This window comes from Trachurus japonicus, chromosome 19, assembly GCF_045865225.1.
Source record: "Trachurus japonicus isolate A0001 chromosome 19, Traja_1.0".
In the NCBI taxonomy this organism is placed as follows: domain Eukaryota; kingdom Metazoa; phylum Chordata; class Actinopteri; order Carangiformes; family Carangidae; genus Trachurus; species Trachurus japonicus.
In genome coordinates, this window is record NC_140925.1 from 9,635,361 (window position 1) to 9,660,908 (window position 25,548).

At 42.5% G+C, this 25,548-nt stretch overlaps 1 protein-coding gene and 2 long non-coding RNA genes across 4 annotated transcripts; 2 read left to right on the forward strand and 1 right to left on the reverse strand.

The window, feature by feature from the left end:
• Nucleotides 1-7,443: 7,443 nt before the first annotated feature.
• Nucleotides 7,444-8,031, forward strand: LOC146967393 (uncharacterized). Its single transcript, XR_015034415.1, has 2 exons — nucleotides 7,444-7,618; nucleotides 7,656-8,031. It is a non-coding gene; the product is annotated as an uncharacterized LOC146967393 (long non-coding RNA).
• Nucleotides 8,032-9,796: 1,765 nt separating this feature from the next.
• sncgb (synuclein, gamma b (breast cancer-specific protein 1)) lies at nucleotides 9,797-21,451 on the reverse strand. 2 transcript variants are annotated; one of them, XM_085761474.1, is made up of 6 exons: nucleotides 21,164-21,451; nucleotides 17,086-17,127; nucleotides 14,515-14,642; nucleotides 13,619-13,636; nucleotides 11,285-11,326; nucleotides 9,797-10,023 (listed from the first exon to the last, which is right to left on the reverse strand). In XM_085761474.1, the coding sequence occupies exons 1-6, from the start codon at nucleotides 21,282-21,284 to the stop codon at nucleotides 10,015-10,017; spliced, it is 360 nt and encodes a 119-aa protein (XP_085617600.1). In that variant the 5' UTR covers nucleotides 21,285-21,451; the 3' UTR covers nucleotides 9,797-10,014. The 2 variants fall into 2 exon arrangements, with proteins under 2 accessions (XP_085617600.1, XP_085617601.1); XM_085761475.1 differs by lacking the exon at nucleotides 13,619-13,636 and having other exon boundaries at nucleotides 9,799-10,023.
• On the forward strand, nucleotides 21,345-21,806 carry LOC146967395 (uncharacterized). Its single transcript, XR_015034389.1, has 3 exons — nucleotides 21,345-21,411; nucleotides 21,497-21,608; nucleotides 21,664-21,806. It is a non-coding gene; the product is annotated as an uncharacterized LOC146967395 (long non-coding RNA).
• Nucleotides 21,807-25,548: the final 3,742 nt, after the last annotated feature.

Genomic DNA, 25,548 nt, shown 5'->3' on the forward strand with positions numbered 1-25,548 from the left:
TTTAACGCTGTCTTGCTAGGCTGGATCAGGCTGTAGGGGAGACTGGGGACAGTTGCAACAAGAGACGGTTGCAACAAGCCTTATTTCTCCAATCAGAAACATGCTAGAGTGATGACACTCACACTGCACATTCACAGTTAGACCCTCTACCCACCAAGAATAGAAAAGACATATTCAGCATCTCCTCCTGCTTGTACTGAGACAAAGTTGTTTTAAGGGTATGAAAGTAGCTTTTTTCATGAGCTGTATTTTTGTCATACTGTCCTGACCTTTTGTATGAATTAATCCAAACATACCTAGTTTGAATCACTGTTTTGTTGACTATCAAATGACATGGTTAGCATGTGTCAGTGTCATTGTGTCTAGCTAGTACATGATGTTTTGTCATGACTGACAGGGTGGGGACGGTTGCAACAACTGCCATTTGAATATGGAAGCACTATGCAAATGCAAATGTATAAAATGAAACATTTTTAGCTTAAAATAGGCACAATATATCTATTTTTTTTCTTCATGATGAACAGAACAGCCAATTATATTAAACCACGAGAGACTAAGATTTCAAAATAATTCTCCAGATAACTTCCTATAATGAAATATGCAATTTGTAGTTGTATCTTATTCTATGGGACAGACGTAGCCACATATATTTTCCTTTGAAAATTAGAGAAAAGTAAATTTATTTGATGTCATACAGTGAATAAATCATCCAAAAGTAGAGTACATGTTTATAAAAGTTTCTTGTATTGCAAATAGTTCCATTCTTCTTGTCTCACACTGAGCTATTGAGTTTATTACTACTGTTAACCTCTGCACATTGACTCAAGGCCTATGTTCTACGCAAAACAAAACTCCAACTGTTCTCTGATAAATATTACTAAATAACACTATAGTATTATTGTAAGACAATGCATATTTTAGGAATACTTTGCTTATTGAGACAAAAATCAAAAGTTAATTAGTGAAATTTAATGTATGTTTAATATGTTACAACCGTCCCTGATCCGTGTTGCAACTGTCCCCACGTTTGGGGTCAGTTGCAACGTCTGGATTCTTCCATTCAAATGAATATTGTGATTGATGTGTCATATGTAACCATCTTTAAATGGTATGACTAATTAGCTGACAAATGTATGTTTAATCTATAAAAGTTTGGTGAGCCTAGTCCAAATAGTCTCTGAGTAACTGAGAAAAATGTAAAAAGTGTTGCAACTGTCCCCAGTCTCCCCTATGCGCTGGGAATCTGGCACACCTGCGCGACGGACGGTCACGTTGTCAGGTTTTTTTTTTTTGGTTTTTTTTCCCCGCGGGGCCTCTATCAGTTTGCGGGGCCCTACGCAACGTGCGTAGTGTGCGTATTGGGTGAACCGGTACTGTGTGTTGCAGATATCTGTAATTCAGTTTTGCAGAGTCAAAAAGAACATTTCAGATATCCACGACTACGTTCTTCCTAGGACAAATGACGTCACTTTTGCCATTCATGTGTATGGGGTTTGTCATTACAGATATCCACTATGTGAACTATGGATATCTGTAACTGAATTACGACTAGTACTAATACCAGTTTGAGATATCTACAATTTGATTCTGACTAGTCATAATTCCAGTTCAAGATATCTTTAATTCACCTCAATTTAAACCAACACTAAGTAACTTTTCAACCTTCATAAAATATTTTCATAACTTTTGTGATGATACATCGACTTACAACAAGTTGAAGGACACCTCTGTCGTGGTCTGAGGGGGTCTGTATCATTATGGTCTGTATCTCTTTCTCTGGCACTAAGCAGCTTTGAGGAGCATGGTAGGAACCCGGCTCTCACTTTACTTTCACTTTCACTTTTGCGAGTCACAACAAGGAGGGAACAGGCAAAACGGCACTTTAGCAATGGATTATGTTTGTGTTTTCACTTTGAAATGATCCACTGGAAACAGAAACTTAGTTTTGATGTCTTCTGTTAATTTTAATGCAGGATATTTACAGGGCTTCACGCTAGTGTTCATGGGAAATGGAGTCTTCCTTCAGGCAAAACACTACCGCTTTGGTCCACAGGCACCGCCAAACTCTGTCTTGTTATTCACATAAGGTTCGTACAACGACGTATTCGGAGTCTGGCTTTATTCAGCAACTCGGCAGTACAACAACACGGATGTATCTCTCGTACAACAGCACTCAGCTAGCGTGTATCCCACAATGCCCCGGGCTCACAACACCGTACTGACGTCACTCCCCCTTCTTAAAGGCACTGAACACTATTATAACATAATACCACATCTCCCTTTCTGTGAGAACAAAGGGTGGACTACCTTTGTCTCTGCAGGTCTTAAGGGGTTTATTCTGCCCTTTTGCTGGAAGACCTGTCCCTGATCTGTCCCTGTGTCAAGCATGCAAAATAAGAATAATACTTTACAAATTACCGCACTGTCAACTATTACTTTAACAGGTTGTGTACTTCAGAACTTAAACTCTCAGGTTCCAGATAAATGTAAACAGCAAAGCAGAACAATTTCACAATCACATTTCACTCTCTCTCTTTTTTTTTTTTTTTTTTTTAACATGGAATCAATACGTCATATGTCCAGTCTCTGCGGCATCCTAACCTCTCTCCCACACCTGGTTCGCACAGTCTCTGTGGTGGGGCCCTCTCTGCTGGGTGATTGGGTCATTGGTGGAGCTGGCTCTGGTGTAGGCAAATCTTCTCCTACCGGTGGCTCATCAGCCTCAACCACCCCACTGTTGGTCTGCAGTGGCACCAAGTGATGCCGGTTCCTCCTCAGTGTGCCCTGAGGCCCCTGGATGATGTAAGAGCGAGGGGTTTCGTGTGTAGATAGTACTGTGCCCTGGACTCGTGCATCGGTTATCCACACATCCTCTCCAGGTATGAGTGGCTCCAGGTTTCTCGTGCCGTATCTCTTGTCAAATGATTTAGCATCGTTCCTCCTCTTCTCCCTCTCTTTGGCCTCCAGTGCGTTGTAGTCAGGCAAAACTGGATTCAGCAGGGTTGGGAGGGCAGGGACTGTAGTGCGGAGGCGGCGGCCCATCAACAGCTCGGCCGGGCTATAGCCGTTCTGTAGAGGGGTTGCCCTGTAGGCCAGCAAAGCAAGATACGGATCTGATGCCTTAGTTAGCAGATTTTTCACAGTTTGAACAGCACGCTCCGCTTCCCCATTACTCTGAGGAAACTTGGGGCTGCTGGTGATATGCACAAAGCCATACTCTGCTGCAAAGGCTTTAAAGTTGCCACCTGAGAACCGAGGTCCATTGTCACTTTTCAAAATTTCGCAGATGCCATGACGAGAAAACATGGATTTCAGGTGCAACACCACATCTGTGGACCTTGTGGGTGACAGCAATGCAATTTCCACATACCTTGAGAAATAATCTACTACTAGTAGATAGGTCTTGCCTTTCAATGTGAACAGGTCAGCTCCCAAGGTTTGCCAAGGCCTGTCTGGCATCTCCGTTGGCATCAGTGGCTCTTTGACGTTCCTTCTCTCTTGAATGCAGGTTCTACATTTCAGCACCATGTCGTTCAGCTGGCTGCTGAGCCCTGGCCACCATACTGTCTGTTTGGCCCGGCCCCTGCACTTTGTCACCCCCAGGTGACCCTCATGTAGTCTCCGCAGCACATCACCTTGTAACGCTGATGGGATGACGAGTCTTGTGCCCCGCAGCAGCAGTCCATCGTGCACAGTTAGCACTGCTCTATCAGCCCAGTAATGTCTCAGCACTCCCTGCAGTTGACTTTTGTCTGGCCAGCCACCTGTGCAGTACTCCATCAGTGCAGAGCATGTGCTGTCTGTTTTCAGGTGCTCACGTAGGCTGCTCAGATAATCTCCACTGACAGGAATGTTGCTGACGACAGTGTCTACATAGATGTTGGTGTCCTCTAGTAAGCTTGTATCAGTGTGTGTTCCTGCGGCCCTCAGAGGAGCACGGGATAAGGTGTCGGCTGTCCACAGGTTTTTGCCAGGAACGTGATTGACTGTATAGTTGTACCTCATAAGTCGCATCCTAAATCTTTGGATTCTTGGCGGGAGGTCATCCAAAGCCTTCCCTCCCAGCAGACTCACCAACGGCTTGTGGTCAGTTTCCAGCTCGAATGGTCTTCCCAGGATGAAACAGCTGAATCTTTCACAAGCCCACGTTGCAGCCAATGCCTCCTTCTCTACTTGAGCGTAACGCTGCTCAGTAGGCGTCATTGACCTGGACGCATATGCCACAGGTGACCACCTGGTGTCACTCTTCTGCAGCAGGACTGCCCCCAGGCCAAATGAAGAGGCATCAGCAGAGATTTTTAATGCACTGTTTGGGTTGTATAGTGCGAGCACTGGTGTGGATGACAGCTCTTTTTTTAAACGATCAAAGGCGGCCTGCTGCTCTGTCCCCCAGTACCAGTGGTTCTTCTTGGACAGCAGGTCTCTCAGCACCTTGTCTTTTTCAGCCAGGTTAGGCAAGAAGCGGCCCAGCTGATTAACCATGCCCAAAAAGCTCCTGACTTCGCTGACGTTTTTGGGTGCATTCATCTCTTGAACAGCTCTTGTTTTGTCTGGATCTGGCTTCACTCCATCTGCCGAAATCACATGACCCAGGAATCTGACTGTGTGGCGTGTGAGCTCACATTTTTCCATGTTAAGCGTAATGCCGGCCTTCTGTGCCTTCTCCAGCACCGCATGTAGCCGCATATCATGCTCGTCCTGGGTCTGTCCCCAGACAAGGATGTCATCCATGTGACACAGTACTCCCTCCAGGCCACCGGTCACTTCTGTCATCATCATTCTTTGAAAGTGCTCTGGGGCGGAGGCTATGCCGAAGGGGAGGCGGTTAAAATAGTAGCGCCCAAAAGGCGTGATGAAGGTGGTGTATTTGGCAGACTCTTTTGTCAATGGTATTTGCCAAAAACCCATATTGGCATCTAATTTGCTGAATACTGTTGCGCCAGCTAGCATGCCCAGTGTGTGTTCAACAGAAGGCAGGATGAATTTTTCTCTGCATACTGATTCATTCATCTTTGTAAAATCCACACAAATGCGAACAGTACCTGCTTTTTTTGGCACCACCACCATCCCGGCGCACCAATCCGTCGGCTCCTCAATCTTGGTGATCACGCCCATCTTCTCCATACGGTCGATCTCCTCCTTCACTTGTCCCATAAGCGGCAGAGGAACCCTGCGTGGTGCATTGAGAGAGAAGGGCACTGCCTCTGGCTTTAATTTAATGGAGTATGGCCTCCGAACAAGACCCAAGCCACTACACAGCTTCGGATACTGGTGTTTCACTGTTTCCATGGTGATGCTATTGACCCTGCTCAAAAGCTGAAGCTGATCTATGGCAGGCCTTCCCAAAAGTGCAGTGTGCAGGTCTTTTACAACATAAATGTCCTCTACGGCTGTCTTTTTGCCACTGCACAGTGTTTCTCTGGCTACACCGAGGACAGAAAGTATGTTGCCACCTGGGCCAAACAATGGGCGTGTCGACACTGCCAGGCACTTCACATCAAGCCCCCCTGTGATGTCATGGTACACCTCGGCTGGCAGTGCGGTGACATCAGCACCAGTGTCTATTTTAAAGCAAACATTCTTCTGTCTTACTTGTAGCTGCACAGTCCATGGGTCTTTTCCAGCATCCACAGCTCCCAGGAAGAAAGTCTCTTCGTCCTCTGCAGTAACAGCATTGAGAGAACTTGCACTGTGTCTGCACACTTTGCCATAATGTCCCTTTTTGCCACAGTTGTGACATACAGCATCTGTAGCAGGGCATTCAAATTTTCCATGTGAGGGCACTTTTCCACATCTATAACAGGCCTTCGAACCTTGCTGTGGCCATGCATTAGGCTTGTATTTGCCTGGCGTCTGTGCTTGTGGCTGAGGCTTGGAGGGAAATTTCTGTTTTCTGTAGCTTTTAGCATGCACAGCATCAATATTGGAGTGCACAGCATCAACATTGGAGCACTTGCTAGCACCGCCATTTTCTCCTCTTAAGTCAGACTGCTGTCTTCTAATTTCTTCGAACTGCCTTGTTTTTGCTATAGCGGTTTCAAGGGTTAAGTCTCTGTCTAGCTGTAGCTTCTCTGACAACGAGACATTACTCAGCCCGACCACTAACCTGTCGCGTATCAGCTCTTTCTGTAACTGTCCATAGTTGCAATGTTCAGCTAATCCGTATAGAGCAGTGATGAAGGAATCGACCGTCTCTCCCGGCATCTGCACACGCTGATTGAACTTGGCTCTTTCGTAGATCACATTCTTTTTAGGCACAAAAAATGCATCAAACCCTGCCTTAACACCCTCGTACGTCTTCTTCGCCTCGGCAGTTAGCGTTAGCCCCATTAGCACATCTTCGGCTTCATCGCCCATACAATACACCAGCGTGTTTATCTGATTGTCTTCCGACGTTGCGTGTAGGTTGCTTGCAACCCGAAAGCGGTCGAATCTCCTGATCCAACGCTCCCATTCTTGAGGCTTCGTAAAATCAAACGACTCTGGAGGCTGTATTGTGAACGTAGCAGTTGGTGTTGGTAATGCCATATCTGCCGGTTCGTCTCCCATTCCTCCGCGAAACCGATAAACTGTACTTTTTTTTTTCTTCTTCTTCTTCTTTTCTTGTCTCCGCTTACAAGTCGCCCACTTCTGACGCCATGTCTTGTTATTCACATAAGGTTCGTACAACGACGTATTCGGAGTCTGGCTTTATTCAGCAACTCGGCAGTACAACAACACGGATGTATCTCTCGTACAACAGCACTCAGCTAGCGTGTATCCCACAATGCCCCGGGCTCACAACACCGTACTGACGTCACTCCCCCTTCTTAAAGGCACTGAACACTATTATAACATAATACCACAAACTCAACCAAAACTGAAAGTTCTTTAGTACTGCTTTAAGATATCTGCACGTCCCTTTTCAGATATCTGAAATTAAGCTTTGACTATAGGCGAAATGACGTTGTAGATATCTCAAACTGGAATTAGGAATAGTCGTAATTCAGTTACAGATATCTGTAATTCACATAGCGGATATCTGTAACTGAATTATAGATATCTGTAATGACAAACCCCATACACATGAATGGCAAAAGTGACATCATTTGTCCTAGGAAGGATGTAATTGCGGATATCTGCAATGTTCTTTTTGACAAGAGGCAAAACTGAATTACAGATATCTTGAATGATAAATCCAACTATTACTACTACTACTAATTATGACAAGTCAGAAAGATGTTGTTGATATCTACAATGTTAATTCTGGATAGTCAAACTTAGCTTTTAAATGTTAAATCCACTTGCCATAGTAATCTTCCCAGCACTGCTGTATAGGTGCATGTGGAGATTTTACTGTCTTATGCAGATGAGCTGTCAACAGTGCGACAATAATATCCTGGTTTATCAAAACCATGTATTTTCAGTCAGGCGAAGTTCACATGACAACAAAGGTACTCAAAGAAGTTCTTGACACTGAAGCTGGATTTCAACAAAACCTTTTTAATTTCACTGGTACTGTTTATAAAATCAGCGAGTCTGCTTTGATGCCAACTTAAACATGGTGTGTGTGTGTGATCTGTGTTTGTGTATTTGAGGTGGGGTGTGTCTGTGTGTGTTGTTTTGAGTGTGCGGTGTTGTGCCTATGTGTGTGTGTGTGTGTGTGTGAGATAGAGAGTGTGTGTTTGCACAAGTGTCATGTAGTGTATGGTCTGTGTGTGTGTGTGTGCGTGTGTGTGTATGTGAATGTCAGATTGCTTGATAAGGCAACATGCAGTCATCAGTTTCCATTGGCCTCAAAGTAAAAACACACAAACCTGCTCCAGACACAAACACACACACACACACTTTGCTGGCTGAACCCTATGTTAACACACACACATATGATATACACACACACATACGGTGCATACAGACACACACACTGACGCCGGGCAGAGGTGTCTTGACATTGAGTGACAGGAGGAGGGAATCGTCTGATTGGTCGAGACAGCTGGCGAGCGGGAGCTTCAGAGCAGCCGGGGTTCAGACTAAATTGGTGTGAAATAAAAACTCTACCCTATAAACAACTACACATCCCAGAATTCAAGCTGTACACAGAACTACACATAAAGCTGATCTACGATGAAACCCAAAACTTTGTTCTCTCTTAGTGGACGGATTCTCACTAGACGACTGTTTTCTTGGTCTGAAACTTTTTGTTTTTTTGCCACAATTGAAGAATTAATACTCTAATTATATAAGTTTGACTGGCTGGCGGACGTACTCCTGTCCCTCGATGGCCACACAAACCAGCTTCACCAAGACCAAATATCAAGTTTATCACTGTGAGCTGCTCATTTCCCTTCTTAAGCTCTTTTCAACCCCTTAAATCCGAATTTCCCCCTTTAATTTCCCCTTAAGTAGCTTAAAAATTCAACATGCTTACTTATTCAAACATTAAATCACTGATGCTATTCAATGTTTTCTCTGAGGGGGTAAGCCAAGAGAGTATTAGAAATATATATATATATATATAAAGATTGTGTGAATGGAAACTTTGGGATCTCCACTCAAATTTGTAATAAATATCTGTAGATTCAGGATTTGCAATAACCATCAGTAAGGATGACATTGCAGTAACCTGTCATTACAATGTAACTCAGTATAACTCTGCATCATAAATACACTTAATGTCAATCAGTGTAATATAACAACCATATTTGCACCTATAAAGGTTGATTTGCATGTTTTAAGTTTGAAGAAGTTTGCTCTAACACGCTGGTTAATTCACATTATTTTGGGCTCAATTGTGAATTCTAAGAGATATAAATCAGGGATTTCCACTTTGGCAATCAAATCTGGTTGTTATGTTCTCCCTACACGTTTTAACTTTGCTTTTTTTTTTGGCCACAAATGTTTAACATCACAGATAAGAGTTGATACGAAATCACAACTGCTCTTGTTTTCATGCATCACGTCTGAGAACGATGAGAACTTGTGTATTGCTTCTCGGTTTATGACGCTGTTATTAACCCTGTTTTTCTAAATGCGGTGGCGAAAAACACACACACACACACACACACACACACACACTAAGCCATACAAAGCTACACAGGGCGGCTGCTACTCTACATAGTTTTCAACACGGGACAAGTCATTCTACACACGTCTGTTCATGCAGTCTACTGTGGCTCTAACTAACTACTGCACACGTCACAGAATGAGATCTGCCATCGATGCACGATTCCCTGCACAGGCCTCTGGAGATTTTTTTTTTTTTACGTTTGTACGCCAGCAGCTACACATGCACACACCTATAAGCAAACATGGACACACAGGCACACAAACAGTAGCTCACACACCCTCTCACACCCACCCTGCCCCACACAACACGCCCACGTCCACAGTGACTTATTGTTGTGGAGGCTTCTTCTTTTTTTTTCCTTTTTTTTTAAAAGCAAAAATCTCACTTCTTGCAGTTATCATTCGTTTGCCCCAGTGTGTGCGTCTGTGCTGGCGTTTACAGTTATGCACTGTATGTGTGTGTTTCATGCATGTGCCTAATGGAGGTGTGTCTCTTTTTGTTTGTGTGTATGTGTGTGTTTGTGCGTGAGGTTTCCTTATCGGTTGGTAGGCATAGGGGGGCAGTAACAACATCAGGGTCATATCAGGACGACACTAACACACGGGTGGGGTGAGGTGAGGGGGGGGCGGTGGAGGAGAGAAGCTACAGGCTGCAGAAAATCAGAGAGGGGAGGACAAAGAGGGGGTGTAGACTGTGACAGAGGGCTGCTGGGGGTGGGAGGTGGGGGTGTGGGGGTGTGGGGAAGGGGGGTAACAGGGGAGAGAGGCAGAGGAGGGGGTGTTTTATAGGGGGGCTGAGGTGCGGCATCCGGAAGAGTCTGTTTTAGTTGATTTTGGTTCCGTAAAGTCACAAAAAAATATGTTGAACATCTGGACATCTGCGAGGCGAGGGGAGCTTTGAGGGGGGGAGGGGGGGGCAGGGGCTGCTGGAGAGGACGGCAGGGGGTAGGGGGGTGGTCCTCAAGACGACTAATACCCCTGCAAAGAAGGAAAAGATAGAGAGATCAGTCAGTGGCGGACAAAGTATTTACAAAGTATTTAGATTCTTCTTTTTATTATCATTACGGTAACACTTTAGATTAGGGAACACATATTCACCATTAACTAGGTGCTTATTAATATGCATATAAGTATCTTACTGTACTAGCTCCTTATTAGTAATTATTAAGCACGTATTAACACCTTATTCTACATAGCCTTATATTCTACCTCTATTATACTCTACTATTCTACCTGAATTAAGCTTTTTCCTGATATTAACTCCTAATTATCGCTTATTCACTGTAAATTAATGCATTGTTGTTTCTGAATAATGATGTGAACAACCAGTGGGTTATTGGGGCCTTGTACAGGGGCAGTAGCACAAGATCAGTAATTCGTCCTTTATCACTCTGAATTAGTAGCATTAATGCATTAATTTACAATGAATAAGCCATAATTAGGAGTTGATAACAGGAAAAATGTTAATTCATGGTGTAATAGAATAAGGCTATGTAGAATAAGGTGTTGGAATACGTGCTTAATAATTACTAATAAGGAGCTAGTAAGCTACTTATATGCATATTAATAAGCACCTAGTTAACGGTGAATATGTGTTCCATTACTTTTGACTTTTCTCTCTGTGCTGATTCATCCAGAGTTTGACACTAGAAAGCTGTTTTCACACTCATCTGCTGGGGAGCAGACAGTTTCTCTGTGCTCATGTTAAAGCACTGAACAGGAACAGTACAAGCAGGATTTTTGTGAAGCCAATTATAACATAACCAGTAGGCAACTTACATAAGCGTGATATGCAAATGTGAGACTTCCAGTGCAGATAAACTGAGCGCGGACACGTCCAACACATTTACATATTCATAGAGCGTGCATTTTTCAATGAAGGAGAAAGAGTAAAAAAAAAAATCTGAATATTTAACCCTTACTTCTTGAAAGAAAAATCATATCAAACACAAACTGTAATTGGGAAATTCTTCAGTCATGTCATTTCTGCGGCAGTCGACTGCATTTACATTGTGAGTTCATTATCAATCAGCGAAATAACCAGTAAGTTTATGAAGGAATAAACAGAATGAAGTCTAACACAGATAAAATACCTGAGTCCTATAGGATCACACTCACATGTAGGCGCAGTAATATTCCTAAACACTAAAATGTAATTTATAATTCGATGTGCGTGAGCAGCTGCCACTAAATAATCCTGCTCGGTTTTAATCCCAGCAGCTCTGTCTCGTTCGCTCACCTCTCCTCCTTCGCCTCCCTGCTCCATTCCTCCATATTCTCCCTGTGCGAGGAAACAGGAGTGCATTAGAAACAGAAGAGGAGAAAAGAGGTGGAGAAGATGATGACTTTTCTGAGGAAGATGAAAGGATGAGGTGATGAGAGGGCGGGCGGAGGGGCCAAAAGCACCAACGGCCACCTACGATGGTATCTTAGCTTTCGTTTCTCTCTTCGCTTCTGATAAAATAAAGCAGTTAAGACTACAAGAGGCCATGCTGCACGGCTCACTGAGTTTCTCTTATTATCATGCTTAAGACGCTTCCCCCGGGGGCTCAGTTAGTTGATTAGAGTTTTTACAGCATATAAGGGTGAAATAAAAACCTCCAGCTGCCGGGCTCCTGGTGCGCAGGCCTCGTTCAGCCTGAGCAGTGCATGAGGCTCTTTTGCTGCATGCCATGAATACTGAATATATTCTCATTCTGGAGATGTGCACTGGAGCTTGTGTGTCACTTATCGCTACATGGTTAGAAATGAGAATTTTTTTAGTATTTAATATTGCCTAAACCACAAGAATGAGCGAGCGTCTGGGTAGGTCAGAAGTAAAATCTTGTTTTTATGCTTTTATCCTTTTTATTTTATCCACTAAACATCTTTTTAATCCAATTCAACACTGCAGAAATCTGCCTATTTTAATTTATGAAGCATCACAGCAGCTTCTGTTTCTCCTTTCCCCTCCTGATGCTCACTCAGTCCTTTGTGGGCTATTAGCTTCTATACACCGCATCGCCAGTTTATCGAGTAAACCTGTGCAATGTCATGTAATCCAGTGCAAGACTCCTGCAGTAAATCGCACCTCCCAAACTATGACGACACTGCACAGAAAGCCAGATTTAAAGGAGATATATGCCGCCCCTTTTTCCACAAATTAAAATAGTTCCCAGGTGTCTTAAAGGACAATTCCGGGCGAATTCAACTCAGGGGTGTATTTTCATATCATTTTAGGTCTAAAAGAATGAATCTGAAGATTTTCAGTTTAATCGCTCCTGTTTTGCGGTAGTTGCGTCTGTCCGTGCATCGCCACGGCAGCAATGAATGGGAGTGGATGTAAGTTCCGCTGTTTAGGCTGTTTACATCCCTCAAAGCCGCAATTTTTTTCCACAGACAGCGTCAGATGGCTACTCAAACATGCACCGAGAAGTTTATTTACTTCAAGCAAGCCGACATGTTTGTAAAAGTCGATCTAATTCAAAGTCTCCCGGAGTCTCGCGCGAGCCCGAAGTTGCAGTGCTGGTGTATTCAGGCGCAGTAGGAGCTACCGCTTGTGTCATAAACACAGGAATATCAACTCTTTACTTGCTTCAAGTGTACATTTTTTTCCACATACAGCGTCAGATGGCTACTCAAAGATGCGCCGAGAAGTTTTTTTTACTTGAAGCAAGTAAAGAGTTGATATTCCTGTGTTTATGACACAAACGGTAGCTTTTCCCACTGCACCTGAACACACCGAGCACGGCAACTGGGTCTCGCGCGAGACTCCGGGAGACTTTGAATTTGATCGACTTTTACAAACATGTCGGCTTGCTTGAAGTAAATAAACTTCTCGGTGCATGTTTGAGTCTCCATCTGACGCTGTCTGTGGAAAAAAATTGCGGCTTTGAGGGCTGGAAACAGCCTAAACAGCGGAACTTACATCCACTCCCATTCATTGCTGCCGTGGCGATGCAGGGACATACGCAACTACCGCAAAACAGGAGCGATTAAACTGAAAATCTTCAGATTCATTCTTTTAGACATAAAATGATATGAAAATACACCCCTGAGTTGAATTCGCCTGGAATTGTCCTTTAAAGACGTGTCTGTGACATGCTTCGATCAAAATATCCCAAGGATCAAACATCACAGCTCTTATTATCAGCTTAAAACAGCCCTGTTCAGAACGGCTGGTTTCGGTGCCTGTCCCTTTAAATGCAAATGAGCCACTGCTCTACCCGCTGCAGTACTCATAGGTAGGGGTGGTATTACATCGTTGAATGAACAGCTTGTAAAACCACGTGGATTTCAACCTCGGGAGCCTGAAAATTACAGTTTTTTTTTGTCAATTCTCACATTTTCGGGGCCGGAAGGCAAGAAAAACACCCAGATATATGTTAAAGAGCCTTCAAGAAGTGATATTTCCATAATATGTCCCCTTTAATGCAGGTTTGTTGCATGAGATCACACAGGTGTACCTAATAAACTGATAACAATGTGCACTAAGCATGCAGGGTATCTCCTCTTTGTTTCTCCTTCACCCCTCCCCACCCCACCCCACCCCAGGATGACCTATGACCCCCACACTGCTCTGTCCCATAGGCACCTCGTATACTGGCTCCTCCTATCAGGAAAAACACAGATGAGACACAAAACAGCGTAAAACAAGGAAAAGTGAGAAGAACAGCAACACGGAGCGACAACACAACACAACACAGAAGCATCACCACAATATTTCAACAAAGGCAGCGACACACAGACACAGAGAGACGTGCATGAAAGACACAAATGTTAGATGTTCTCTCATCTAACATTTGATAACAGAGTTCAGATTATAAAAGCAGAAGCCATCATTTTAAATACATTTGACAAACCACCATATCACGACAATAAAACATCAACTATCTTGATTATCTAGATGAAGTCCTGGCAAAAAATTGAACACAGCAACTCATAAAATACAAATACACCTAACCCACTTTTTGTGTTCTGCTTATGTTGGTCATTTAAATCAATTATTTTCATCTAATCATTTAAATTCAATCTAAGTTATGTTTAATATCAATTAATATCATTGTGCACTGAATATATTTGTGTTTTCTACTATTCATTAGATGGAAAAAATGCTATTTCAACATGTCACTTTTTATATTTTTAAGCTAAAACAATGAATTAACTGTAATATATAGTAGTCTATATAAAATTAGTAGAAAACTGGTCATCTTTGATTGATCTATTAAGAATAAGTAAAGTGGAAAAATGGGATTGTGTGTCAGCATTGACATCTAGTGGCTGATCTCAGACCAGCTGTATTCAACAATTTAGACTTTTCTTAAATCCCTAAAACAGGATCTCTTTTCTCTTTTTGTTTTTCGTTTTGTGTCTGTGTGTGTGTGTGTGTGTGTGTGTGTGTGTGTGTGTGTGTGTGTGTGTGTGTGTGCCCTGCCTGGAGGATCCATTATTAAAATGACCCAGTGTTGTCATGGTTACTAACTAACTGACCTGGTTGATCAACCCGGTCGACGCGGCCACGTTCTCGACGCCCTCGACGCCCGCCTGTGACACCTCGTTGGCTCCGGCAGCCGCTGTGTCTCCCACGATGTTGGCCTGGTCCACGGTCCTGTTGGCCACTAGGGGGCAGAACGGAGGGGGGTTAGTGCCATGGGGGCAGTTGTCGGTCTGAGAAGTGAAGCTCACTTCCGGACCCAGTTGTGTCTCTGTCAGTGAAACCTTGGTTCATTTATTTTGGTCTGGCCCCAGGGCCGTTGCTAGGAATTCTGGGCCCCCTTAAAGAATACTAAAGTGGGCCCCTCCCCCTAACTTTTCCTTTTTTTTTTTTTCTTAGACTACGTATTTATTATCGTTTTTTATTTAGCCTTCTTTGTTTTGATGCTAATGCAGCATTACACTGCAAAAACTCAAGTATCTTAGCAAGAATATTTGTCTTATTTCTAGTCAAAATGTAATTTCTAGTCAAAACAAATCTCATTCTACTTAAAATAAGACTCATCATATTAAAAGTAGCTTGTTTTTAGACACTTTTTACTTCTTTCAAGCAGATTTTCACTTGGAATAAGTAGAAAAAATCTGATAGTGGAGCAAGTTTTTCTTCCTTATTACAAGCACAAAAAACTTACTTTCACTGGCAGATTTTTCTATTTATTGTGAATTTAAGTGAAAATGATCTAAAAACAAGTTAATTTTTAGGTAATGAGTCTTATTTTAAGTGGAAAGAGATTAGTTTTGACTAGAAATGAGACATTTGGACAAGAAATAAGACAAATATTCTTGGAAAGATGTTGAGTTTTTACAGTGTACTATGAGTATTAGTCAGGGTCTTAGGCAGAATAAATCAGTCATACAAAGATTGGACTACTGGAGTTTTTTATGGGCCCCACTGGACGCTGGGCCCCTAGAATTATCATCACCTTTCTCCCCTATACAACGGCCCTGTCTGGCCCACACACCAGACAACTTTGGAACAGACTGGCACGCTTTATCACTGATCATATTTATCCCCACTTTAATTTATGCTGGAAAAATGTTTTGTTTGGCTACACTGAATATGATAAAAAAAACTAAATTCTCAGTTTTATATGATTAATTTGTTAATTATTTTATCCAAATTTTATATACATAAGTCTAAATTTTCTGGTAAGAAGCCAAACTTCTTGGAACTGTCTGCATATGTTGGTCAATATATCTCCTCCCTCTGTGATTGTGAGAATAAAAAAGCTGTTAAAACGTATGATCTTTGTAAGCTTTACATAATATTTATTTAAGTTTATGTTTTTTCTGTCTTGCTGTCATCCCCTGGCGTATTTATGATGGTTTGGTTGTGTATTAATGTTGTATACACTTATTTCATCTAACTGTATTCAGTCCTGTGTATACTCTTGTTGCCAATAAAGTTGTTAAAAAAAAAGAAGCTCACTTCCGCGTTCAAAAAAACTGTAATCCTCTCGGCTGCCTCTGGGGGCTGGTGCCAGAAAGCAGCATGTCTCCATAGACCCCCATGTTAAAATCGCCGATTTTACATCCTCAATAAACATGTTAAAAGCCTGGTGCCATTACGTTTTTTGGTCTCAACTGTTTCTACCCCCGCACACACTCTGAGGGGGGTGAATTTTTAACTATTTTTTAAACTCTACCATTTTATGATTATTAGGTTTAAAACTCTGGCCAATTAGGGCGCGGAAACGTTGAGTGACAGGTCCGAGCAGCTCCGTGGACAGCTGCTTCGAGGCCAGTGGGCGGGTTCTCGGCCGGTAAATCCAACATGGCGCTGTTCAGGCCGCCATATTTGAGTCACAAAAACGACTCCCCAAAACCAATGGGGGACGTCACGGACTCTACGTCCATATTTTTTTTTACAGTCTATGGTTAGTGCACATAAACACACACACACACACACACACACACACACACACACTGAGGGTCTGTTGGTCCAAAGAGGGACCTCGGTGCTCGGTGGGTTAGTTTGTGACCATCATGGTGAAAACAACAAACAGTGTAGCGAACAGGAAATACAAAATGTCTCGGAAAAGCCACAAGCTTTGAATCATATAACAAATTTATAACAAATATAATATATCATAAAACAAAAATACATACATGAATACATGGGCTATAGTAATTCTCATATTCTTCTTCTTGGTGCAAACTCTCATTACTGCCCCCCTGAGGCTGGAGGTCAGACTCACACAGGTAATTACATTTAATGAGGGCTGCAGTTCTAAGGTGTTAAATTACAGTAATACCCCAAAGAGCCACATGGGGCAACAAAGAGCCACCACACCTGAACACAACCTTCTCCGAATGATCAATTTAAGGTTTATTTAAGCTTCGTAGCAGAAGCTTTATGTTTTAATTAGAGGAAAAGCCTCAGTAGTGATGATGATTAACTGGTTGTTTGATGACGTCCACAGACTGTGGATTTAAACTCCGGTTTTGGAAACTACATCTCAACCTGTGGTAGAGAAAAACATCTGTACTTCCTCTCTAATGTTTGCCCTGGGTGGTTCACTGTTTGAGACACAAATGGAGCAACATACTTGCACATTTTTTTCTTACCTGTGTTTACTGATGACACAACTCCCTCCTTTGTCTTACTGCCTGTGGATCAGAGAGAGTAAGAGGTCACAATCACATTCACATACAGTACAATGACTTATTGTTTTATTATTGCCCCTCTTTTGATTGATTTACATTTTTGTTAATATTGTGTATATTGAGTTATATTCATTAGTAAACAAAACTGTGGCCATTATGACTAAATGATGATGTCATTTATTTTATAATATAATACATTTAACACTGAATATCCCTTCTACATCATCAGATTGAAATGGTGTGATGTTGCTTACTGTGTCAACTGTTTTCACCTCTTTATTTTACATTTACTTTCAACACATTTTTATGTTATCACCGAAACTGAGACTGCAAAGAGACATTTCATTTCTTCTCCTCTGTTTGCTCTACTAGGCTCTGACACAACCCTCTCATCTATCACTCTGTCTAAAAATACACAAAACCCACTTCCACTCAGTGTGACTGATGCTCTTCTCTTCTGTTTGAGTAACAATAAAAAACACTTGGTCTAGAAAATTGTTGAATTTTCTATTATTTTTTTTCCTTTCCAGCCTTTAGAGCCCAGTTAAGATGTTCCTTGAAGCTGAGTCAATGTGACAACCTTGTATTATTATTGGGAATATCTCTGTGTCTGTATGTGTGTGTGTGTGTGTGTGTGTTTCCCTCTCTGCTCACCAGCCTTGAGCTCACTATACTATGATCCCGAGCAGATTAAAGTGTTATTATATAATCTGCCAGAGAGAGAGGGGCAGCGGGAAAGAAATATCTGCTCTGAAAGATGAAAGGGAATAATGACAGGAAGCTAGAAACTAAGGGGGAAGGGAAGGAGGAATATAGGATAAATCAGAAGTGTTACACACGCGAATACACACACGAATACACTAACACACACACTAACACACACAGTTCTCTCTTTGTAGTTTTTGTGCACATGCAGATGCTGCCATTTACTGTATCCTGCATCCACCCGTCCTCTCTCTGTCTCCTGCTTCCCTCCATCTCTCTGCACGCTCCCTGTGGTACATGAGCCACGTGCCTGCCTGAGTACTGAGCAGTACTGCAGCACAGCCCAACACACACACACACACACACACACACACACACACACACTGCAATGACACAGCTTCTTTTCTCGCAGTCAACAGAGGGAGCCCTGTGAGCATGTGCATGTAAAAAGCCTGTGGCGATCTGTCTGTCGCCATCATCATACAGAATAAACTATCAACTATGAACTTCCTGTCCCTTTGTTGTTGTTTTTTTCTCATGCAAATGATCAAATATGTATATAAAAAAAAAAAAAAATCAGCTGCAGCAGAGTGTGATGCACTGGACACCGCAGAGCGAACAACAAGAACAAGAAAGCAATTGATGGAATAATCCTGATAATAAATGATAATCCTGATCAAAAGCTTGCTGCAATAAATGAAGATGGCACGGATTAAAGTGTGTGAAGGCTTTTTCCTATAATGAAATAATGCATCAAATGTGGCTTTAGTTGGAGGACGCGTCCTGATGAGATGAAAGCTGTGGATGTCTCATGTTTAATGAAAAATCTTATCAGCCTTGATTTTGTTTTATGTCTCTGCAGCAACGTGAAATTGATGTGCTATATGCACAGGGACAGATAAAAAAAAAGAGGGGGAAGCTGTGACAAGATGATGAATGCAACAAATTAAATGAATAAAAACTGAAAAGCAAATAACATGAAAAAGAAATAACAGCTTATAGATCTTTTCTACTGATACTGTAGCATCTCTTTGGCAAAATGACTATATATTTGCAGATTTAACACCTAGAGTCTTTTTTTCTGTAAATTACTGATGATTTCTTAAATGAATTAAATTAAAATGTGATTTTCTGGGAGTTTTATAGGTCTAAGGTTCAGTTTCCATTAAAACAAAAAGATAAATCCATAAATCCATATAAAACTATGGATTAAAATAAGAGAATCATGTTCTAAAAAAAAAAGCCAACGCTCATGTTTGGAGCTATTTTGTGGCAGCTTGAGCTCAGAGGGTTTTTTCTTTTCTTTTTTTCTTTAATGACGTCCTGCTGTCGGTCCACGTCTGTCCTGTGCATGCGTGCATCCATGTCGTCCGTGTGTGTGTGTGTGTGTGTGTGTGTGTGTGTAGCGTTCAGACCTTGATACTGTCACATGCTGACGTTTGCACTCTGCTGCGGGCGGATACAGTGGTTTTATCGGAGCCATCGACCCTCCTCACTTCACCGATCACGTCCCCTTTTCTGCTCCCCTACTCCTATGATCTACCTCCACCCACCCATCCATCCATCCCTCCATCCCCTCATTCAGCCCCCTCCCCTCCCCCCTCTCTTCTCTTCTCTTCTCTTCTCTTCTCTTCTCTTCTCTTCTCTTCTCTTCTCTTCTCTTCTCTTCTCTTCTCTTCTCTTCTCTTCTCTTCTCTTCTCTTCTCTCCCTCTCTCTTCTCTCTTCTCTTCCCTCCATCCTCTCCTCCTTCTACCTGAGCCCAGTCACCGTCCTGAGCTCACTGGGACATCCAGGTTTCATTTTTCTACTGAGTCTCATTCGCTCCCCCCCCCCTCCTCCACCTCCTCCCCGATCATCCTCTACTCCCCCACCCCCCTCCCCCTCCCCCTCACCCACAGACACACCACCACCACCACCCCCATCACGACATGTCACCTGTCTCTCTCTCTCTCTCTCTTTCCGTCCCTCCATCTGTTCAACCCGGAGCCACGAGACCAGAGGCTCAAAGCCTTTTCTGACATAACACCCCTCCCTTACTCTCTCTCTCTGTCTCTCTCTCTCGCCATCTTTTCTCTCTCCGTCTTTTCCCTTGCATCTCTCCATCCTATCCTTCCATCTTTTCTTGGGATGGGTGGGTGGGTGGGTTGAGGTGGGAGGCGGTGGTATTTGGGGAGTAGGAGGAGGAGGAGGAGGAGGAAGAAGGGGGACTGGGGGATTTGTTGTAAGAGCTGTGAGGCAGGAAGCTGGTTAGTCATCAAAGCAGCAGGAAAATCCAGTGGACACACACGGGAAGGGGGGGTGAGGGTGGGGTGGGGGGGCAATTGCTGCAGTGCTCAAGTGATCCTTTTCCCTGTCTAACGACCCCCCTCCCTCCCTACACCCCACCTTCCTCCCTCCCTTGTTCCAGCTCGTGTCATTGACACTTTTTTCCTGTCCGTCCTCATCATCCTCATGAGGCTGTTGCCGTGTGACAGTCGGTCAAAGTGCTGAGGAGACAGAGACTGCAGACGACAAACCACGACAGCGCACAACACGTCCACTCCGCTGACTCCTCACCCACCCACCTCCTTACTTTTACAACCCCTCCCCTCCCCTCCCCTCCCTCCCCTCCCTGCCCCTTCAGACGGCCTAAAAAGCCTAACACTGGGGGTAACCTTGAGATGTGACGCAGTTGCTGCTCAAGCTAATGCAAAAAAAAGTGCAGCGAACTACGGCAGCAGCTGCACGGCATCCGAGCATCTGCTGCATCTTTAAAAAGTATAAATTCACTTTTTTTTTTTTGTCATTAAATATATCACATTTTTCATCTTTTATTGTGAATTTATTCATTTTATTCGTTTCTTTCTGAACACACACTGAATGCACCTCTGAAGTACGTATGGCAGCCTGGTGAATGTAGGTCAACTATATCATGAAATTTTAAAAAGGCAGATAAGCCTAAGAGTCCCCGGGGACTTTGTTGCTGTATTTAGTTCATCACTGGATGTCCCTGACTCTCTTCCAAGACCCCCACCCTCTGCCCTGCACCAGTCCTGCAGCAGTATCCTGCCAGCCCTCACGCCATCCCCTCCTTTCTTTCTTTTTCCCTTCTTCTTCTCCATCCTTCCTCCTCCTCCTCCTCCCCCTTCTCCAAAAAATGTCCCAGACATGGACACCCAAGGGACCCCACCTCAAACTCAAGCGCAAATACACGTGATGCAACCACCAGACACACACCTCAGAATAAATGCATCCCCCCCCCCCCCCACAAGACAAGACAAGACAAGACTTACCAACTCTTTCACCACCAGAGAGACGTGTGTGTGTGTGTGTGTGTGTGTGTGTGTTACATACCTACATACATCACCCCCTCCTTGGTCTTAGCTGCTGCCTCTTCCATGCCGGCTTTGGTCTTCTCCGCGGCGGCCACCACTCCCTCCTTGGCCATGGAGAACCCCTTCATCAGTACATCCATCTTTAGTCTTTAGGCGACGAGACGGCTGGGCTCCCCTGCTCCAAACGGGCCTGACTGGCTGGCTGACTGGTGCTTACAGTGAGTGTGCAGAGGAGATGATGTGAGATGTCAGAGCGAGTGTGTGTCTGTGTGAGAGTATGCGTGTGTAGTGTAGTGTGTGTAAATGTGTGTGTAAATGTGTGTGCGTATGGATGGATGTATGTGTGTGTCAGTGTCGGTGTGGTATGTGTGTGTGTGTGCCGGTGGCTCCTCCTCCCTTCGGTGCTACAACAGAGGGGCTGAGAGGACCGCACAGCAGGGCTACAGCACGCAGACTGAGAGAGAGTGAGAAAGAGAGAGAGAGAGAGGCAGGCAGAGAGGCAGAGAGGCAGAGAGGGAGGGAGGGAACGAAGGACCGGTACGCACGAGATGGAGAGAAGAAGAGGAGGAGAGAACGGCCGGATGCTGCAGCATTTTCAAGTCGTGCTGCAACCCCGCCCCTCGGCCATCCCTCCACTCTCATCCATCTCTCTCCTGATGATTCTCACTCACGCTCAGCGCAGCCTCCGGTTTGCTGTTTGCATATTTTGATTTTGATTGGCGTGTTGCTCTGTCTGGACACACCTTTCTGGATGCTGCTGAGCTTGTGAGAACTGTTACATAACCTGCAGAGGAAAGTGATGAGGGTTTTTCTTCTCCTTTCACATCATTTCAGGGCTAATCTGTAACTGCACCACAGAGGAAAATGTGATTCATTCATATCTTAATAACCATGTATTTACCCAGTATATCAGTGGCCTGCTTTGTTTGTTTTATTCCATTCATATATTTGCTTCTTTTTTTTTTTCGCAGGTAATATCAGTAACAGGTCACTTACACTGGATTAATGCAGAAAAAAATGAGATTTTTTTTTCTCATTGTGTGAGAAGAGGAAATGCTTTGTCATCTCCACCTGAATGAGTCACAACTGCTACCCCCCTCCTCTTCCTCTTCCTCTTCTTCCTCCTCTTGTCCCGTTTCTGCCAAACATGCCGACTCAGCAGCATGACAATTCTGTGGATACTTTTAATATGTCCACAGCTCCATTCAATCAAAAGGGAGCGTGCAGACCGACATAATCATAGACATAAAAAATAAATAAATCTGCAGCTGCATATATTGTATGTATACACAAACACACACACACACATATATATATATATACTGTATATATAAATCTCTATATAACCATAATTGATTAAATAAATGTGAGATGCAGAGATTTATCTGGAACACAGTGATGGATGAAATGCTGTGTTACTGTTGCACAGAGCAGGACGTCGTGTCTTTTGGGTGTCTGGATGTTCAGAGTCATACTGCCCTCTGGTGATCACAAGAAATTTAACATCATGACGCAGCATTATAACTGCGCTGTGCAATATGAGCTGAAAAAATCCTCACACAGGAAGAGCTTTTATGAAGGTTTTTTTGAAGACAGGTTATCAATCTTCATCAGGAAACTGCAAGTCACGAGTGCCTTCTGTTGCAAGGGTGCAACGGTATTGAATGTCTTTCATTTCATTCTGTTTCAATTATGTTTTTGTCAGTGCATCCAGTGAAGTGTGTAGGTGTCAGGTATCAACAGGAGATAAATATTGAGGCAGTGAAGTTGTATTAACGTCTCAAATCCTCATTTTTTATGGCCTAAAGCTGCACTAATCCCTGTTTTCTATTGTACAAACAATTGGTGGGATCACAGTGTGCAGTGTGACAGGGGTTAGTGGTGTAGAGCCAAGCCCACAGAGAATTATCACTCCACTCTACTGCTCCCTTTATTTTATTTTTTAAAGCATTTTTAGCATCTTTCAGCTCATTCATTTAGTTTTTACATCACTGATTTGGTCTTGCAGCTTTCGTGAGCATCGTGTCCAGCTGCAGCAGCACACAGCTGTTTTCAGCCAAAAACCTCTAAGGACTCCGGAGGTGGTGGAGACCAAAAACAGAGCCAAAAGGAAAGTGAATATCGCTTAAGACATAACAAATCTGAACTGAATGTTTCCTTGTTTTTGCCTCATGTGTACAATCTAATATTTAATTTTAGATGACATGACTGTGGTGGATTTCAGTCACTCCCCGTTCTCACATATTGGTTGTGATCCTATTGCTGCTTATGTCTGATTGTCAGCAGTGTGCGAAACCCGATTTCCCTGATAATGAAAGGTGTCCCTCAAGGTTTAATTTTAGGTACCATCACGTTCACAGTATATCTGGTCGCGTTATAGTTCACCGACCTGGAAAAGGGTCAAATTCTGCAGGAGCTTTGTTCCCTCCGCTATAACAGAGCTAAACAGACCAGTGAGTCGCTAAATGTGTGTTTTGTTTATTGTTATATGTAGGTGATGTTTTCATAATGTGTGTATGTGTATGTTGCATCTTGAGGATGTTTGTTTGTACAGGTTGGTGAAAACAAGTTTCCTGCAAAGGACAAATAAATCTGAATCTGAATATCGTCATATTGTATTTTTTGCCTTTGTTATACAACAGGAACATCCGTTTATATGCAGACGACACGATTTCATATTGTTGGGCTGATTCTGTTGATCCAGGGTTGAAAGAGTTTCTCTTTATACTTTAGTATCTGGATCAACTTCAGTTCAAGTTCATGTTCACCACCCTATAACCCTATTCATTACAGGTGATATACTTACAATATTATTACTATACTTGTAGACATGAATGTTTATGCTTATCAAACGTCCTCATCAAAACAGACTCATTGTGAAAAACCTACAGCCCACTTCAAATGCACTGCAAAAACTCAAAATCTTTCCAAGAATATTTGTCTTATTTCTCGTCAAAATGTCTAATTTCTAGTCAAAACTAATCTCTTTCCACTTAAAATAAGACTCATCAACTAAAAATGAACTTGTTTTCAGATCATTTTCACTTGTTTCAAACTAATTTTCAATTGAAATAAGTAGAAAAATCTGCCAGTGAAAGCAAGTTTTTTGTGCTTGTAATAAGAAAGAAAAACTGTCAGATTTTTCTACTTATTTCAAGTGAAAATCTGCTTGAAAAAAGTAAAAAGTGTCTAAAAACAAGCTACTTTTTAAATGTGATGAGTCATATTTTATGTATAATTAGATTTTTTTTGACTAGAAATGACCTTTTGTCTAGAAATAAGACAAATAATCTTGGTAAGATTTTGAATTTTTGCAGTGTGTCAATGTCCTGATAACATTTTGAAGATTTTGTTTTTGATTGTGTCCCTGAGAAAATAAATTATTTGATTGATTATGATGAAATAAACCTTTAAAGATTAAATGTTCAATCCTTTGCTTCGTGTGTGCTGTGTCATATTTTCGTTGAACAGGAACAATAAAGCAGCAGCAATAATAATATCCAGCTCCTGCCACAACAACTGTGTCACTGTCCGTGGTGCCACCAGCTAATATACAATCATATCATGCTGTCAAAAGCTATTAGATGTTCCTAATGATAGACAATCTGATTTGCAAAGTCAAAACAGCCCATCTGGTTTCCCAGTGGCACTGGCAGTGACAGGAAATGTAACTCAGTTATTGAGGAATGTGTCTATCACTCATGACACTGTATCACGCCTCCAGGTTTGATTTTCCCGAGATAGACACAGGGCCGTTGTATAGGGGAGAAAGGTGATGATAACTCTAGGGGCCCAGCGCCCAGTGGGGCCCATAAAAAACCCCAGTAGTCTAATCTTTGTATGACTGATTTATTCTGCGTAAGACCCTGACTAATACTCATAGTACACTGTAAAAACTCAAAAAACTCAAAAAATGTCTCATTTCTTGTCAAAACTAATCTCTTTCCACTTAAAATAAGACTCATTACCTAAAAATTAACTTGTTTTTAGATTTTCACTTAAATTCACAATAAATAGAAAAATCTGCCAGTGAAAGTAAGTTTTTTGTGCTTGTAATAAGGAAGAAAAAAAAAAAAACTTGCTCCACTATCAGATTTTTTCTACTTATTCCAAGTGAAAATCTGCTTGAAAGAAGTAAAAAGTGTCTAAAAACAAGCTACTTTTAATATGATGTGTCTTATTTTAAGTATAATGAGATTTGTTTTGACTAGAAATGACATTTTGACTAGAAATAAGACAAATATTCTTGCTAAGATACTTGTGTTTTTGCAGTGTAATGCTGCATTAGCATCAAAACAAAGTAGGCTAAATAAAAAACGATAATAAATACGTAGTCTAAGAAAAAAAAAGGAAAAGTTAGGGGGAGGGGCCCACTTTAGTATTCTTTAAGGGGGCCCAGAATTC